This window comes from Schistocerca nitens, chromosome 4, assembly GCF_023898315.1.
Source record: "Schistocerca nitens isolate TAMUIC-IGC-003100 chromosome 4, iqSchNite1.1, whole genome shotgun sequence".
NCBI lineage: Eukaryota > Metazoa > Arthropoda > Insecta > Orthoptera > Acrididae > Schistocerca > Schistocerca nitens.
Window position 1 is genome coordinate 633,468,871 of NC_064617.1, and position 19,186 is coordinate 633,488,056.

The 19,186-nt window shown below is 39.8% G+C and overlaps 1 protein-coding gene across 1 annotated transcript in view; it reads right to left on the reverse strand.

Annotated features, from left to right (window-relative positions):
- Positions 1-19,186, reverse strand: part of LOC126252478 (putative fatty acyl-CoA reductase CG5065) — a 328,075-nt gene that overhangs the window by 75,931 nt on the left and 232,958 nt on the right. The window contains exon 7 of the mRNA XM_049953373.1: positions 11,565-11,757. Coding sequence (XP_049809330.1) covers positions 11,565-11,757 — 193 coding nt within the window. The remainder of the gene's footprint in view (positions 1-11,564; positions 11,758-19,186) is intronic.

Sequence of the window (19,186 nt, forward strand, 5' to 3'; positions counted from 1 at the left end):
CCTTATTTGGATCTTACAATTTGATATTAGTAGGAAACTTTCCATCACAGGTGAACAAAGACAGTATGGCCCCAATTGATAATGTGATAATGTTTTCTTTGGTGAAGCACAAAGCAAGAAAATAACTAGAATGAGTCTCAGTCCGGCACACAGTTTTAATCTGCCAGGAAGTTTCAAGAAAATAATTGTTTATGCAGTACCAAACACTCTCTCTGATTTTGATACCTAGTTAGGATAAATAAGATAATGCCTTGCAGTATACATAATCCTCAGTGGGAATCAGTTAGAATAATTAATGACTCCAGGAAAAATATGTTTAAGAATAGTTTACAAAAGATTACTGGGATGAAATTTATAATGAAGCAAATGCTAGCATAAAATTTAATTTATTCCATCATAAATTCATATTTTTATTTGAAAATAGCTTTCCACGTAAGCTAATCAGAAAGGACATTAAACAGCCAAGTAAATCACCATGGATCACTAGAAGGACTTAACTATTTTGTGAAAGAAAAAGAGAATTGTGTCTGTTAGCAAGAACAACTTGGTTTCCTGCTGTAATTGCATGCTACATAAACTGCTCAAATTACTCAGAAATGTTATCAAAAAATCAAGAAACATGCACATAACATCAGAAATTGGTAATTCTCACAACAGACTTAAGGCTACATGGAATGTAGTGAAATGAGAGACAGGACAACCAGCCACAGAAGAGGATAACATCACAATGGAACTGAATGGAAAGGCTATCAGTGATGAATCACAGGTAACAAATATATTTAATAATCATATCTCATATACAGTAGGAAGTATAGGGACAAACAGTTCCAGAGAAAAATCACAGCAGCATGTTGAAAAAGCAACTCTCATATACAGTAGGAAGTATAGGGACAAACAGTTCAAGAGAAAAATCACAGCAGCATGTTGAAAAAGCAACTCTCATCAAAATCAATCATATGAATGTATCAACTACTTTGTATTTTGAAATTAGGAAAATTATGTATTCTCTCCAAAATAAAAGCTCATCTGGGTTTGATGATGTTTACAATACAGTACTAAGAATTTGTTCCTGTCTCATCTGAAATGTAAAATGTGTTCTACAAAACTACCTTCCAATATCCTTGACATCCTTGTTTTTTGTAAAATGTTAGAAAATATCCTGAGCTCAAAAATAGTGAGGTATCTTGAACAGAATGACCTCCCCCATGCCATCCAGCACGGATTTCAAAAACATGTATCGTGTGAAAACCAACTCACACTTTTCTCGCATTACATCCTGAAAGTCACAGATCAAGGCAGTCAGATAAATTCAGTATTTTTCAATGTCAGGAAACCATTTGACTCAGTACTACATCTACACTTATTATTAAAAGAATGATTGTTTGAGGTGTCAGATGAAATATGTGACTAGACTGACGATTTATCGGTAGGGAGGATGGAGCACGTTATCTTCGACGGAGAGTCACAGACAGATGTAGAAGTAACTTCAGGTGTGCTCCGGGGAAGGGTGTTGGCTCCCTTGCTGTTCATATGTATATTAATGATCTTGTGCATAATATTAAAAGTAACCTCAATCTTTCCACAGATGATGCAGTTGTCTACAACAAAGTATAAACTGAACAAAGCAGTACAAACATTCAGTCAGGCCTTGATAAAATTTCAAAGTGGTGAATGATGGGCAACTTCCTTTAAATGTTCAAAAATAAAAAATAGTGCACTTTTCAAAATGGAAAACATAGTATCCTACGAATATAATATCTGTAAACTCATATAAATACATGGGTTAACATTTAGTAGGGATATGAACTGGAACAATCACATAGGCTCAGTTGTAGGTAAAGTAGATATCAGACTTTGGTTTATTGGTAGATGCTACAACGCTGTACACAATACTTGAATACATGCCATGGCACCAGGCCACTGGCATCCTATACTTCGAATATTCTGCCAATGGCATCTGAGTGGGCCAGCCACCAGAGGCAACTTGCTGTCGTCCCCATGCCTTGTGCACATAGTACAGCATTTGCCATGACACCTAACAGAGCCTTCCTCGCCATAAGCAAAGTGCAGCAGGCAATCACTCTCATACTGCATTCATACTTATTGTCAGAAAATGCTTGTATCAGTACCTGGACTGTTTTTATGCATCTATGTCCACAACTGCTGTTTTCTTGTATGTGGAAGAAAAACAAACTTTGGTTCATTGTCACTGTGCTGTCATTTGTGACTTACAGTACAATACAATTGGCGATGAGTGTGGTGCATTTCCACATACCCTTCTATTTGATTGTTTCTTCAGTTCTTCTGTCCATTGAGGCATTGCTCCAATCTCTCCTCAAGCAGCAGCAGCAGCTCTTACAATTGCTATCACATACTTGTTGGCCACACTAACTACGCAAGCTTCCATGATGTCAGTGTACCCACCATCCTTTCCTCCTTACAATGATGTGGCCGAAGACTGAGAGGCTTACAAGAAGAAGCTTTGGCAACAGTTCTTCGCTTTTGGTGTCACTGATGCAAACTTGTGTAAGGCTTTATTCCTTTCTTGTATTTCTCCTTGGATCTACCAGTTGTTGTGCCAATTAGCCCTGCTCCAGGAACCTACCTTTTTTTTTTTTTAATGAAATGTGTAAGTTGTTGGCTAATTATCATCGTAGACACACACATCATGCCAGTGCATGTAGAGGCCTATTTTTGTCATAAACAGCCCCACCAATCTTACAGGGCTTGGGTGGCTCAACTACACAGCCTCAGTCACAAATGTCAGTTTGTTACAAATGCTCATCATAATTCCTGTGCTGACTCTATGGTGCCTGACACCATCATTCAGTTGGTTCCTGACAAGGAGGTGCAGCAATATGCACTAAAGTGCAAGAATCTGTCTTTGGCAGAAGTGTTAAAAATTGCTCAATCTTTTGAAGTATTTCATCCTTCTGGTGATAAGATTGAGGCTTGGTGTAACATTGCTACTGTGACTCCTGTTCCTGATCATTGGGTGTTGGTCAGTTCTAAAGGGGGAGGATGATGTTGCATCTGTACAAACATGGCCTCTGGGATGCAATGGACTGTGATGTGCCAAACAACCACCACAGCAATGGCAGTGCACTGCCCATACTGTTTTGTGCAACATGACAGGGCCATGTGCCCTACATGTTAGGTAACCTGAAACAACTACAGGAAAAAAGGACATATAACATTGCATCATTCCACAGCCCCCTACAGTGGACATGGATATGGATGTTAATTGTGTGTCTCCAGTGCTTATGAATCATAACAAACTGTTTTATCAAAATGTGAGTGATGGACAAAGGATTCAGACTGCAAGTGAACATGGGCGCAGCCGTGACTTTACTGAAGTCACAAACTTACGTTGATTTGGGATCTCTGGTGTTGTCTCCAATTACTCAATGTTTGGTGTGTTACAACAAGCAGTATATTCCAATTTTGGGGCAATTTAGAGTTCTCAGTATGTATGAATCTGTTGTTTGTTCTTTGGCTTTATGGTAGTGAATGATGCTGGTACTTTAGATTTATTTGATCTGGATGCTTTGAATGCTTTTGATTTTTTCACCTCTGATATGGTACATCTCATTTCCAACCAGGTTCTTTACCAACAATCAGATTCTCTGTGTTCTAAGTTGTCATCTCTTTCCTTGGATCGGTTAGGTTGTGATACTAATTTTGCATCCCACAATACTCTGAAACCTATGGCACTTTTTCTGTGTGTGCTCTATTCTGCTGGCTTTGTGTGACTGAACGAAATCAGAATTGGAGAGGCTGACATCATTGCAGGTCATCAGCCTATTACACTGAGTGAGTGGCCACACCCCTCATGACTGTTAATAACTGACTGATTAGCTTCACACCTCTGCAGTGACTTTAAAATTTCAGTTAACACTCAGTCTGTCATTGACATGTACCCTTTGCCCCACCCAGATGAATTATTGGCTAAACTAACCAGGGGCCAGTTTTTCTCCAAAACTGATTTATCTGAAGCACATTTACAGGTTCTATTGAATGAGGATTTCAAATGGCTCCTTTTGATTAACATGCCCTTTGGAATGTACCAACATCAGTGCCTCCCATTCAGGTGGCTAGTGTCCCAGTGACCTTTCAGCTTTTTTGGAACAACTGACGATGTCCATTCTGGGGTGCATCAACAATCTCAATGACACTGTCATGATGAATGAATCCACAGAAGAACAATCATGTAACTTATGCACTTTTTTATAGTATTAAATACTGCAGGTTTGAAATACAACTTGGTCAGGTAACAATTTTTTCAGCCATCCATTGTGTATTTTGGGTTGAGGTTTCTCAGGATTGTGTTAAGCCTTTACATCATCACATCACCATAATCACAGCTCTGCCTGCCCTACAAATTTCAAAGAACTCCAAGCATTTTTAGGTAATAAGGCTTACTAACACAAATTTATTCTGGGTGTGGTCACGTTGGCCCATCCCCTTCACAAGCTGCTGCACTAGAATGTTCCTTTTAAGTGAATGTGGGCATGTGAGCATGTATTCACACTTTTGAAATCTAAATTGCATTCTGCTCCTTGTCTGGCTACCTCCCATCCTAGCCATCAGCTGGTATTGGCTATGAACACCTCTCAGTATGGACTTGGGGCCATTGTCATGCATCTATGTGAGGATGTTTCCAAACTTCTGATAGCTTATGTGTCAAAAATGCTCAACTCTGTTCAGCCGTGCTACTCTCACATTGGATAGGAAGCGCCTGCTATCATCTATGTCCCAAAAAGTCTTGTGTGTTCTTGTCAGAGTCCAAGTTCCACCTCATTGCTGATCACAAGGCCTTGGTTCTGTTGTTTAATCATTCTGCTTCTCTGCCTGACAAAGATGCTCATTGCCTCGAGCATTGGGCCTTGTTCCTGTTTTGATAAAACAATGAAATACATTTTCAGCCTCCCACACAACATGCCAACACCGATGCACTGTCCTGGCTTCTGATAAGATCTGATCCTATTTTTGATCAGGATGAACTCCCTGGTTTTCATTTACATGTCGAGGTGCAATATACAGTGGAAGTGCTTCCTATTATGGGCTCTGGGATCACAGCTGCTGTCACTGCCCATCTGATTTTGCATCAGCTTGTTCACCTCATTCAGCATGGTTGGGCAGACAGCCCTCTAGGCAGGGCTTCTGATCCTTTGTGTAACTATTTTGTCCTTTGTCACTGCCTTTCAGTATTTTTATCCACAGATGGGCTGTTGCCTAGGGCTGTGATCCTGGCTACCCTATGGGCAAGAACTGCTTCAGCTCATATATAAGGGACATTGGAGAGTCTTTCATACCAAGGTATTGGCCCATTGGCAAATGCTTTGGCCCAGCATCAAAAGTGACACTGTACATCTTGTCGTGGCCTGCTCACAGTGTGCTACCCAACATATGTTCTCTTCATGAACCACACCACCGTGTCCATGAGAATGGATTCATGTTGATTTCATGATTGTTGATGCTTTCTCTAAATTTCTCTAACAAATTTATCTAATTTCTCTAATCTAATAAATTATCCACCATTCTTTGACACCAGCCATGGCTATGATTCAGGCCTTCTCCAAATTTTTTTCTGTTGAAGGAGTGGCTTATTGCTTGTGACGGATAATGGTCCATAGATTGTGTCTCAGGCCTTCCACGATTTTTGTGCACATCAAGGCATTCGTCACTTGACTGCTCACTTTTTCAGCTCGCTCTAACAGTGAGGGAGAACATCTCGTTTGCATGTTCAAGGTTCAAATGTAGAAGCACATCATGGACTCATCCACAAACACCACCTTAACATGTCTTACACTGGTGGAGGGTCAGAGACTGGCCGAGATGCTCCACGGTCACCAACCACACACCCTGCTGCACCCCCTCAAGCTGGCCCACCAATGCCCATCAGCGCAGCTCTCATCACGATTTGCTCCTGCCTCCTTCATCCAGGCTCAGGGGTTTGGCTGCCGACTGATGTGGATTCTGGCCACGGTCTAAAGCTGCTGAGGCTGACGGCTCTATATGATGCTCACTAGTGATATGCAAGTGGTGCCCCATGGTTACCAGCTTCATACTCATACTACAGTGAGGGCCCTGGGTCTGACACTGCCTCCTCCACTCTCAGTGCCTGGCCCGGCCTCACGGGCACCACCACTGTGGGGGCAGATGCATCCTGCTTGTGGATGTTGCCACCTCCTGCCTCTCCTCCAGGGTATAGCCCACAGGTTCCTGCTGCCAGGCCTTCCCATGATGCTTCGCTGCCAGTGGCTATTCTACGGCCAGCTGAGCCAGCACCTTCAAGTCCTTCAAAACGCCTTGTCACTGGTCTTCTCTTATGGTATTTCATGAGGAGGTGGTCGCCTCATCCATCCACAGATGTACCAGTTCCACTGTGTGTGTCCACAACCATGCCACTTCTGCCCCTACTCACTGATTCCCATCCTGAATCTCTTTTTGCTACCACTACCATCATCACCTGCAGTGTCTGCCACAGAGGCCATGGATGTTTCAAAAGTCATCTTGACATCTGCACTGGCAGAGTGCCCTTTTCCCAAGGGGTTAAGGATTCTATAATCCTGTTCATAATATTTGGATATGTGCCATGGCTTTAGGCTGTCAATGCAATACACTTCGAATATTCTGCCAACAGCATCTGCACAAGCCACACACATGAGGCTGCCAGCAGTGGGCCACATGACTTGTGCACATGGCACAGCATTTGCCATGCTGTCTATGGAACCATCCACTTTATAAGTGCACTTTATAAGTTGCTCTCATATAATGTTCACACTTATTGTCAGCAACTGCCTGTATCAGTACCTGGATTGTTTATATGTTTGTGTGTGTGTTCTCTACTGTTGTTCACTTGTATGTGGAAGAAATCTCCAAAGGAGACTGCGTACAAATCACTTGTGTGACCCATACCAAATAGGACTAGCAGGGAATATTGAACATACAGAGAGTAGGGCAGCATGAATGGTCACAGATTTGTTTAATCCATGGGAGAGTGTCACCGTGATGTTGAACAAATGGACTGGCAGACTTCAGACTCTTGAAGATAGACAGTAACTATCCTGTGAAATTCTACTAATAAAATTTCAAGAACCAGCTTTAAGTGATGACTATAGGAATATATTACAACTCCCAACACATCACTCACACAGGGATCATGAGGATAAGATTAGATTAATTACAATACACTCAGAGGCATTCAAACAATCATTTTTCCCATATCCTTAAGTTAAAGGAATGAAAAAAAGCCCTAATAACTGGTACAGTGGGATGTACATTCTGCCATGCATTTCACAGTAGTTCACAGGGCATAGTATAGATGTAGATATAGATGTAGGTGTAGATATAGCTACAGAAATTTTAATACATCATTAACTCAAGGCATTTTTCCAGAGAGGCTTAAATATAATGTTGTTTAACCCTTCTTTAAAAAAGCTGATAAGAGAGATGTCAACAACTAGCAACCTGTTTCACTGCTGACATCATTTTCCAAAATTTTTGAGATGGTGATGTATTCTAGAACAGTATCAAACCTTAGCAACACTAACATCCTTAGCAAATCACACTTTGTGTTTTGGAAGGTTGCTCTACTGAGAATGTCATTTAGATGTTCACTCACCAAATTTTACAAGCATTAAACAAGAAAATAGTGCCAGTTTGTATACAAACTGATGTATATCTATCTATCTAAGGCATTTAATTCTGATTCATGCAGTTAAATGAAGATTTATGGGATTAATGGTATAGCCAACCAATGGACAATGTCAAATCCAACCAAAAAAATACAGAAATTTGTTCATAGTAATTCAACGAATGTAGCCCAGGATATTATTCTTGACTGGGGATAAACCGCATATGGGATCCCCAAAGCTGAATCTTAGGTCCACTATTGTTCCTCATATATGTAAATAATCTTCCATCTAATATGCAACAAGCAAAATTAATTCTCTTTGTAGGTGACACTAGTATTGTAATCAGTCCAACCATACATACATACAGAAACACTGGTTTTGTAAACTGGAAGTAAGACTAGCCCCCACTGGTAAAACTTCAGGGGTAGGAAGTTTCCTATCCTCGATCCCCAAAACAATATTTTAATAAACAAAACTGTGAAATGATTAAAATAACAACTATATCACTGTAAAATATAGTAAATATAAATTTTATTAAATTAAGTCACTCATTGTCAAAATTTTTGCTTACAGCATTGTGCACCGTTTTTGTGCTGAAGACAGTCTTAATGTGGAGTGATGGATGTAATTTTTCCTTATGGTATTGTAATGATGTACATCATTGTTCTTTTTGAATGGCAGTGTATTATTTTCAACAAACTTCATCTATACTAATAATAAAATGGTAAAACCATTGTGTCTGCCTGTTTGTTTGAATGTTCTAATCTTCAAAACTACTAGGCGAATTTTCATGGGGTTTTCACAGATAACTTGAGTGTAGTTTGGGACAATGCACAGGCTTTATTTCTTCAAAATATGCATGTATTCTTCAAAATATGTATGTACTTTAAAAAGACACAACATATTCAGTTCTCTACATCTAGGAGTGCTACACCAACGATACATGTAACACTTGGTGAGGAAATAATAAGAAGGGTGGAAACTTCAAAACTCTTAGGTGTCCATACAGATGAGAATTTAAACTGGAAAAAAGACATTTTGGAACTCCTGAAGCAATGTAGTTCAGCCACATTTGCACTTAGAACCACTGCAAATCTTGGCAAGATACTAATCAGTATGTTGACGTATTTTGCACATTCTCATTCAATAATGTCAAATGAATAATATTCTAGGGTAACACATCTTTAAGAAAAAATGTCTTCATTGTTCAAAAACATGCTGTAAGATTAATATCCAGTGCTCATCCATGATCATCATGTAGATAACTGTTTAAGGTATTGGGAATTCTGACTACTGATTCACAATATATTTATTGACCCACTAAGTGAGTATCTATCTATATCTGTGTCTGAGACTCCATACTCATGGACTTTATTTTTGACTTATAAAGCTTTTTTGTATACTGTACGATGTTTGAGGTATAATGATTTGGCACATAAACAAAGAGCTTGTTTGCTTCACTAACAGAGGGAAGGGCAATGTAGAACTGGCCGTGTGAAAAGCAACTGACACTAATGTTCACCCGCCCCTTTCCCACAACATGCAGTTTCTAGCCTTGTGCTTTGTTTATGGTCATAGCATAACATAAGTTCACTGGGAATTGTACATGTTTAAAGTGTGATGGTAAACTGTTAGGCATAATAGGGAATCGAGGTATGAAAACTCGCTTACCTGTGCCGCTTCATATCAAAATATCTGCTTCTCTTATGTTATGTGGAAGAGAAGTAACTTAAAGCCTATGTGAGTGAAGGTTTCTGAGGAGCAAGATATTGCTTGATACTCTCCATTAGAGTTATGTCATGTCTCGCTCTCAGAAGGAATGTTTAAGGAGCAAGTTAAAGCCTGATGTTCCCAAGCCACAACAAGTTTCACATTATTATCTTCACTGGATTCTTGAGACCACATAGGACTCAGTCTTTTAGCTGATCTGATGTATTCAGGAAAACTCAACTGTTTTCTAAGCATTTTATTTGTAGACAAACAAAATCATATTGTAATGAGTAGATACCCCAATCACAAAGCAAACTTAATACATTCACTTTTCCTAACAAAGAATATAAATAAAAACTATCAAAAGAAGCAAAGCAATGTCATCAAGGTTTTAATATACAATGCGAAAGCATTGTATGTGCTAGCCAAGTAAATTCAATGTTATTTTCTATTCATAAAGATGAGATTGAGGCACTTAATTTGTCACTGATGTAAACTTCTGAAAATACTTCTGTCACTGAGGTAAAAAACTTTCCTAGGAAATAAGGCCAATATAAATAAAACCTACTGAAAGAAGCAGAGCAATGTCATTAAGTTTTTAACACACAAAGTGAAATCTGTGAATCTGCATATCCTAGCCATGTAAATTTGCTATTATTTTGTATTCATAAAGGTACTACTGTGGCATATGCTGTCACTGATGTAAGCTTTCAAAAATACACTTGTCACTGAGTAAGAAACATTAACAGCATCATCTATTGTTTCTTTGGTGTACAAAGCCATGATGATTAAACATCTGAACTACTGTACTAAGCTGAGCAGACAATTTGATATATATCTTTAAATCACAATATCTTTTTCTTCCTGTGATCAGATTTTGAAGGAATAAAGCCTATGCATTGTCCCAAACTACACTCAAGTTATCTGTGAAAACCCCATGAAAATTTGTGTAGTTGTTTTGGAGATTAGAACATTCAAACAAACAGGCAGACACCATGGTTTTACCATTTTATTATTATATAGATGAAGTTTGTTGTAAATAATACACTGCCATTCAAAAAGAACAATGATGTACATCATTACAATACCATAAGGAAAAATTACACTCATTACTCCACATTCAGACTGTCTTCAGCACAAAAAGGGTGCACAATGCTGCAACTAAAATTTTTGTCAATGAATGACTTAATTTAATAAAATTAATATTTACTATATTTTACAGTGATATAGTTGTTATTTTAATCATTTCACAGTTTTGTTTATTAAAATATGGTTTAGGTGATTGAGGATAGGAAACTTCCTACCCCTGAAGTTTTATAAGTGGGGGCTAGACTTACTTCCAGTTTGCAAAACCAGTGATTTTTTAAACTGTTATAACTAATGTTTATATTTTCTGTTTTTACCTTGAGTCATAAACGGCCTTCTCTCAGACCATTTCATGCAAATATTAGTACTAAACTACAATACTTAATTTGAACCAAGGAAAACTCATGAATATAAGTGATTACTGTTTGAGAACAATGTTGCTATGCTAAGGGAAAGTTCAAAATAACAATCATAGGAATTAGTATGTAGTGCTGTTTGGGTCATTTTCTCCATTTTCTCAGAGGTCTTAGGTGAACACCTATACAGTACTTCCTCACTAACAAATGTATTTCCCTAACAATAAACCCATAGGCCTACTATGAGAAGGGCAACATCTGATGGTAAAACTAAAGAGCATACAAAAAGAACTGGAAACCTTTGTAGCTTGCATGGAAATACCAAGTCAGATCTACATAAACATAGTTACAAGCAGTAGAAGTATTAGTTTTGCAAGAGAGTCAGGAGACTGAAAACCAAATTACATATGTTCAAATGAGTTAAAGGTGTCATTTCTGCCTCACAATACATCTGTAGTTTCCTTTGCTTTCACTAGATCACGAGTACACGAGAGGTCAGTGCCCTTGTTACCTTATTAAGATGGCCTTAGTGAAATTAAAAAGGCAGTTGGCAGGCAGGAAATTATGTTTCCACACTGCAGCTAGTCTGCTGCAGGCAGTGTGCAATACTACTATGTTCTCAAAGTAAAAATTGCTATACAATAAAGAGCAGTGGCTGGATGATTGTTTGGCCCCTGCAACTCATAGGTCAATGAAAGCATTAATTTAAGGCAACAGTTGGGTAGTGACACAATTATTATTTTATAAATCATTTTCACATTTCATAGCTAACCTTCTGACTGCTGTGTCCCATGCAGCTGTTATAATTCCATTGACTGCTATGTCAACAGGTATAATTTCAGCATAAAAATCTGGTCCACAAAGCATGGAGCGAATAACTCCCTTTCCTGCACCAATCAGAATACCAACAGGACCATTGAGATTGTCTACCCATCCTGTCAACGGCTCATTGAAAACTGGTGTCACTGAAACATTTGAATTGAAAAAACACACACACACTACTGTTAGAGGCAAATTTTGAAAATTCATTCAGCCACTAAGTACAGTGTGTTTGATGGTGCATGAATGTTAGATTTCTAATAGTACCTGCCAAATGTTCGATTTACACTCTTCCTATTACAGTTGCTTACTATGTCATATTACTATGTCCATATTCTACATTAAAACTGGTATCAATGCCACAAAGCATTTGAAGCAACAATGCTTACCAAAAACAACACTGATATGTCCAATAAATTAGCTAAAGAGGTAGTAGTGTCTTTTGAAGGAGCAACTTGAAATATTTAGTATCTAGAGTAACTCTTGCTCAAGTTTAGAAGAATAGCTGACTAGGTACTGGATAGATATGTATCCAGCAGAACAATTTATTGGGGGAAGGTTCCTCCATAGTATAGGAACGTCAAAGGAAACAGTGACTACCACACAGTAGGTGCAAAACAAAGAATAGGGTCACAGACAGAGAAATGCCAAACGAAACAAGTCTGGCTGTCAAAACGGCAATGTGCGTAGCCTTCAATGATGAATTCAGCAGAATCTTATCAAAAGGCCTTTTCTGAAATCCAAGGAAATTCTGCTCATATGGAAAGCCACTTGGCAACAAAGTAAACATTCAGACATGCATGAATGACACAGGAACTGGAATTGAGGGTAGCAAAGGTAAATCAGAAATGTTGAACTCTATTTTTAAATGTTTCTGTATAAAAGAGGATCTAGGACTACTGACTTAGTATAATTCTCTCACCGCTGCACAGATGAGTGCTATAGACATTAGTGTCAGAGGCACAGAGAAAAACATTAAATCCCTTTTTTGATTCTAAAGAAGGAAAAAAGCACAGGTCATACCTATCTACAGAAAAAGTAAAGGTCAGTCACACCTATCTACAAGAGGGGTAGCAGAAGTGCTCTACAAAATTCCGTTACTGTATCATTTACATTTATATTTTGCATAATCTTAGAATATATTCTGAGATCAAATTCAATGAGGTGTCTCAAACAGAATGGCCTCCTCTGTGCCCACTGGCATGGATTTTGGAAATATCACTCATGAGAAGCCCAACTCACACTTTCCTCTGACGAATCCTGAATCAATGGCTCAAAGCAATCAGACTGGGTGCAGTATTTCTTGATTTCTGGATAGCATTTGACACATTATCAAACCAACACCTATTAATGAAAGTATGAACATTTATGGCAAAAAACAATATTTGTGACTGGCTTGAGGGTTTCTTGGTAGGGAGGATGCTTCATGCTATTTTGGATGAGTCATCAAAAGATGTAAATATAACTTTAGATGTGCCACAGGAAAGTGTGTTTCAGGACCTTTCCTGTTCATGTTGTATACTGATGACCTGGCAGACAATATTGATAATAACTTCACACTTTTTGCAGCTGGTGCAATCATCTACGATAACATACTGTCTGGAAAAAGTTATACAAATGTTCACCTAGATCTTTATAAGATATGAAAGCAGTGCAAAACTAAGCCCCTGCTTTAAATGTACAGAAATATAAAATTGTGCATTTCACAATATGCAGAAAGTAGTGTGACTACAATATTAATGAGTTACAACTGGAACCAGTAAACACACACAAATATTTAGATGTAACAATTTATATGGATATGAAATTGAATGATCACTTGCATTCAACAGCAGGTAAATCAGATTGAAAACTTTAGTTCATTTTTAAGATACTGGGAAAATATAGTCAGTCTACAAAGAGAACTTTTTACAAAACTGTTGTGAGTCCCCTCCTACAATTTTACTCAAGTATGAGGGACCCATACCAAATAGGAGTAACATGATACATTGAACATATTCAAAGAAGGGCAGCATGAATGGTCACAGGTATGCCTGAATCACAGGAGAGCATCATGCAAATGCAGAAAGACCTGAATTGGTAGGTTCTTGAAAATAGGTGTAACTTATCCCAGAAAAGTCTACTTACAAAAATTCAGTAACCAGTGGAAAGTAAAGAATCTAGAAATTTACTTCAGTCCCTCACAATTTGCGCCCAAAGGGACCATGAAGAAAAGATTAAACTAATAACAGCATGAACAGAAGCATTTAAATCATTCATTCTCCCTGTGTTACATTTGCAGCAGAAGCATGAAGAAACTGTAATATGAGGTACAGTGCTAAGTACAATGCACTTCAGAGTGGTTGCCAGTATATGTAAACACATATGTAGATAGATGCCAACTGTTCTGCAACAGTGTACTTACAAAGTTTCAGCGATACCTAAAACTCTAGAAATCTGTGCTATACATATGCTTACTTTCAAATGCAGGACATCTGCCTAAATGTTCTCTACCAAAGCAGGTAAATCAAACATTATTAAAATGTAGCAGATTTCTTGAGCTTGCCATTTTCTCATTTCATTATATTTTTCACTTGATTTGATTTTGAATTTCACTGATCCCAGAGATCTTACAGTGTGTTATTACACACAAATATGGGACAACTCACAGGAGAACTGTATGCATTAAAGTTACAAACATACATATGTTTTTTTTAAATTTTTCAGTAATGTAAAACACATATACTTAATAGTAACTCATTAATCTCACAAAGGTTTCTATCTGAAACCATCAGTCACAAGTGATAGGGATTATAGTATGATACGCAAACACAGCTCACACACATGACTGCAGTCTCAATCAACTGAAACCACACTGCAAGCAGCAGCACCAGTGCATGATGGGAGTGGGTACTGGGTGAGAGTAAGGAGGAGGCTCGAGCAGGGAGTGGGAGGGACAATATGGTGGGTGTGGTGAGCAGTGAAGTGCTGCAGGTTGGATGGAGATGGAGGGCAGGAGGGCAGGGGAGAGGTCTGAGGGGGGGGGGGGGGGTAGGGTCAAAGGAGAGAAATAAAAAGACTGGGTGTGATGGTGGAAAGATGGCTGTGTAGTGCTGGAATGGGAACAGGGAAGGGGCTGGATGGGTGAGGACAGTGACTGATGAAGGTTGAGGCCAGGACAGTTACGGGAACGTAGTATGTATTGCAAGGAAAGTTCCCACCTGCACAATTCAGAAAAGCTGGTGCTGGTGGGAAGGATCCATATGGCACAAGCTGTGAAGCAGGGATATCATGTTTGGCAGTGAGTTCAGCAACAGGGTGATCCACTTGCCTGAGACTGCCTCGTTTGTGTGTGCGAGTTGCATTTGTTGAGTGTGTGTGTGTGTTACGCATTTCTGTGGCTCAAAACAAGTAAATGAGATAAAAATTAAATGTAGAGAAGCATATTACATATACAAGCAACATAAAACTTCTATCTGATGCTAATGCTCATCAATTCTACTAAAAACTAAAAGCAATCTTCCTGTAGCACTGATTTGATTTGCACCTGAATCCCTTCTGAACAGGTTTTAAGCTTCCAGGTAGCTTCTTGTTAGATTGTTGTGACCTTTATGTATCTGTTCTGCTACTCCTCCACCACACTACTCATATTGTAGTTTCTTCATGTTAATTTTCACTGTATCATGGCAGGAGACAGCTCTTTTAATGACATTAGTTGTATGGTATTATTCAGTGAGAACTGGGTGGTCACCTAATTTTTAATTCTTTAACTGCTGTTTTGCTTGTTTGGCTGTTGATCACTCTAAAAGTAATGTTCCACTTCAGAGACATTGTACAGATTATATATTCAATTGAATCACTGATTTTGGAATATGGAAGGGTGAAACTTTCTGAAAAGCTCTTTCTTCCTTTTTCATTATAATGAAGACTTTTGGTATACAAACAAGGTGGAATCCAAAATTTCGAGACTGGTGCCACCACCTGGAAAGTAGGAGTAGTAGATCTTTGTACCGCTAGATGGTGAGAACTACATATCTGATGAGTCAGTGTGCGGAGTGGCATTCAGCTGGGAGGACATGTTGCATGTCCACAGTGATTTCTGTAATACTCTGCATTTGGTGTGTGGTGACTTTATGATGGATCCATGAACAGAACAGCACATGTGTATCAAATTCTGTGGAAATCTCGGGAAAAGTGCTATGGAGACCATTGCAATGATTCAACAGGTGTTTGGGGGACAGAGCATGAGCCGTACGCGTGTATTTGAGTGGCATGCTCAGTTCAGGGCCTGCCGTACAGACATCGAAGATAATGCTCACATTGGAAGCCCCATTAGCCGCACAACGCCAGACATTGTTGCCAAACTTCAGCAATTGGTTCGTGCAGATTGACATCGAACCCCTCAAGACATTGCGGATAAAGTGGGTATTGGTTATGGGGCATGTCAATGAATGTTGACTGATGAATTGGCATGTTTCATGTTGCTACAAAATTTGTGCTAAGGATCTTGACTGCCAATCAGAAGGCACAGCGTGTTGAAATATGCACAGACCTTCATCAGACCTCATCTGATGATCCAACTTTCCTGTCACGGGTTATCACTGGGACAAGAGCTGGATTTACAGTTATGACCCAGAGACAAAGCATCATCCCAGTGGAAGAGCTTGGGCTCTCCAAGACCCAAAAATGCAAACCAGGTGAAGCGCATGATCATCATTTTCTTTGATACCAAGGGAATTGTGCACAAAGAATTAATCCCACCCAACCAAACAATGAATTCCACATAGTACTGTGACATTTTGCGAGGGCTCTGTGAAAACGTGCTGTGACGGCCTGAACTTTGGCATCAAGGGAATTGGCAGCTGCATCACAACAACGCGTCCTGTCACACATCCTTGCTCACCAGGACCTTTTTTGCAAAAAATAACATGGTGGTTGTACCCCACCCACCGTACTCGCCAGATTTGGCACCTTGCGACTTCGCGCTATTCCCAAAACTGAAACTCAAGTTGAAAGGCTGACGGTTCGACACTCTAGAGAGGATTCAAGAAACATTGCTGGTGGTGATAAACATCCTCAAAGAACAGGACTTCCAGAAAACATTTGACCAGTGGCAGAAACACTGGGACCGGTGTGTACGTGCGGATAGGAACTACTTCGAGGGTGATGGTGACCATTAGTCCAAAGGTAAGGTTTTCAACAGATGACAGCACCAGTCCCGAAAATTTTTGATAGCATGTTGTTTGTCCTGTTGCTATTGGCAGTTTTGTCTCCAGTAGCTGTTTGATGTGGACGACTATTCTGTTTGAGATGTCTTACTTTGTTGGTTGTTAATATTAATCTGTGGTCCACATGACCCCCTGGAGCTGCTTTGTTTGGACAAGCCTAATTCAAATGGGGTGCAACAGGTGCTCCAGAAGTGATTACTAGTCACTGTTTTGCTTCAAGAGACATTCTTCCCAACAACGTGCAGTTTTTTTTTTTTTAAAAAAAAGGCTTGTCCCATCCCTTTAGCCCAGGTGGTTAAGCTAAGAGACCTGCACTCTGCAAAACACAATGTTCCACAATTATGCATAATAGTGGTTTACAATAACAGAGAAATGGTAATACTGACCAGCTTGCTTAAACCAAACCCATAGTCATTCAAAATCTGGCAAGTTCCCTGTGGTGAGGTGACAATGAAGAACAAAAGTACGCTAAATACCATGCCATTATTGTATCACCCACCCCTATCATAATTAAAAACTGATATAAAAAGCTCTTTTTTTAATGGGCTGGTGCCTTTAATGCAAAAGACAAATCAAAAGTTGAAACTAGCAATAAATTGTCATCTGAAAGCATTTAAATCTATTCTCATATTGACATCTTGGATTGTTGGGTGCTCTGCCGGATATCAGCATCGTTCTTGTACAATATTGCAGTAACGTAGCTCTGGCAGTTGTTGCAAGTGTTCCCTCTGCGGTCCGCACCCATTTGCTGCGACCTGCTGTTCCATTTTCCATCCACTGTGGTTCTGGGCATTCCATCTGCGGTCCATGCCCACCAGACCCACTCCTGGATGTTCCATCTTGGACCAGCTGAGTTTGGAGTTCTGTGAGTTGCCAGGCATTCTCCCTGTGGTCCTCTCCCACTCTCTGCGGTCTTCTGGAGTGTCGCCATTCCGTTTTTGGTCTGCTGCTGTTCTGGGTGTTCCCTCTGCGGTCTGCACCAGGCAGACCCAAACCTGGACATTACATCTTCAGTGTAGAGAGCCTGGCACTCTGTCTGGGGATCGTTTTCTATATCCACGCCTTCAGTTCTTCTATTCATGGAGTGCTGCAGCTGTCACCATTGCTCCAATTTCAGAGCAGGATTCCAGGTTCTGCTTAGCTGGTACCCCATGTCGCAGTTCATTAGACTATCAGTTACTTTTATCTCTATCGATTTCCGTATAACACTGTCCCAAAATCTGTGTGTCTGCACTAGAATATTGGTTTCATCATAATTCATGGCATGATCTAGTTCTAGACAGTATTCAGCAATGGATGATTTCGTCACCTGTCTTAATTGGGTGTGCCTTTGATGTTCCTTGCACCTGATATCCACTGATCTTGTCATCTGGCCAATGTAGGACATGCCACATTGACAAGGTATATTGTAAATGCCTGCTTTCCGTAACCCCAGGTCGTCTTTAACATTTCCCACCAGTTCCCTGATCTTGCTGGATGGACAGAAAACACACTTGATGTTGTGTTTACAGAGGATCCTACTGATTCTGGCAGAAACAGAACCAGCATAGTGCAGGTACACCACATTCTTTGCTTCATCTTGCTCTGTTTCTAGATCCTGTGGTGTAGTGGGTGGTTGGAGTGCCATTTCAATTTGTTTGGTAGTGTATCCATTTTTGCATAATACTGTTTTAAGATGCTCTATTTCCATTGGTAGACTCTCTTGGTCTGACAGGATACGTGCTCTATGGACCAATGGCTTAAGAACCCCGTTCTTCTGCGCAGGGTGGTGACAGCTGCTGGCCTGCAGATATAAATCAGTGTGTGTGGGTTTTTGATACACACTGTGGCCAATTGATCCATCTGCTTTCCTTTTAACTAGTAAATCCAGAAATGGCAGCTGGGCATTCTTCTCCAGTTCCATGGTGAACTCGATATTTGGGTGGCAGGAGTTCTTCAAGGAACTCATTGAGCCTGTCCTTCCCATGAGACCAGATCATGAAGGTGTCATCCACATACCTGAAGAAGCATGTGGATTTATATCTGGCTGTCCCTAATGCCCTCTCCTCAAATCTCTCCATAAACATGTTGGCAATCACAGGAGACCATGGGCTGCCCATAGCTACATAGGTGCCCCAGTATTACTGACAATTGGGTGTAGGGGCATGCCGTCCTTGTGTATTTTAGGCAAACCATAAAGTCTAGGTGGTACTGGTGCTTTTGCCCTTCAGTTTGCCCGTAATATTGGTTCCCATACAGGAAATACGTGGATGTCAGTGTATGCCTGAACAGGTCCAACAGAGCACCATAAAATTTTTCCACAGTCAATGCTAGTGACTCTTTCAGTGGGACCCTAGTGAACAGTGATACCACATCAAAACTAACCATG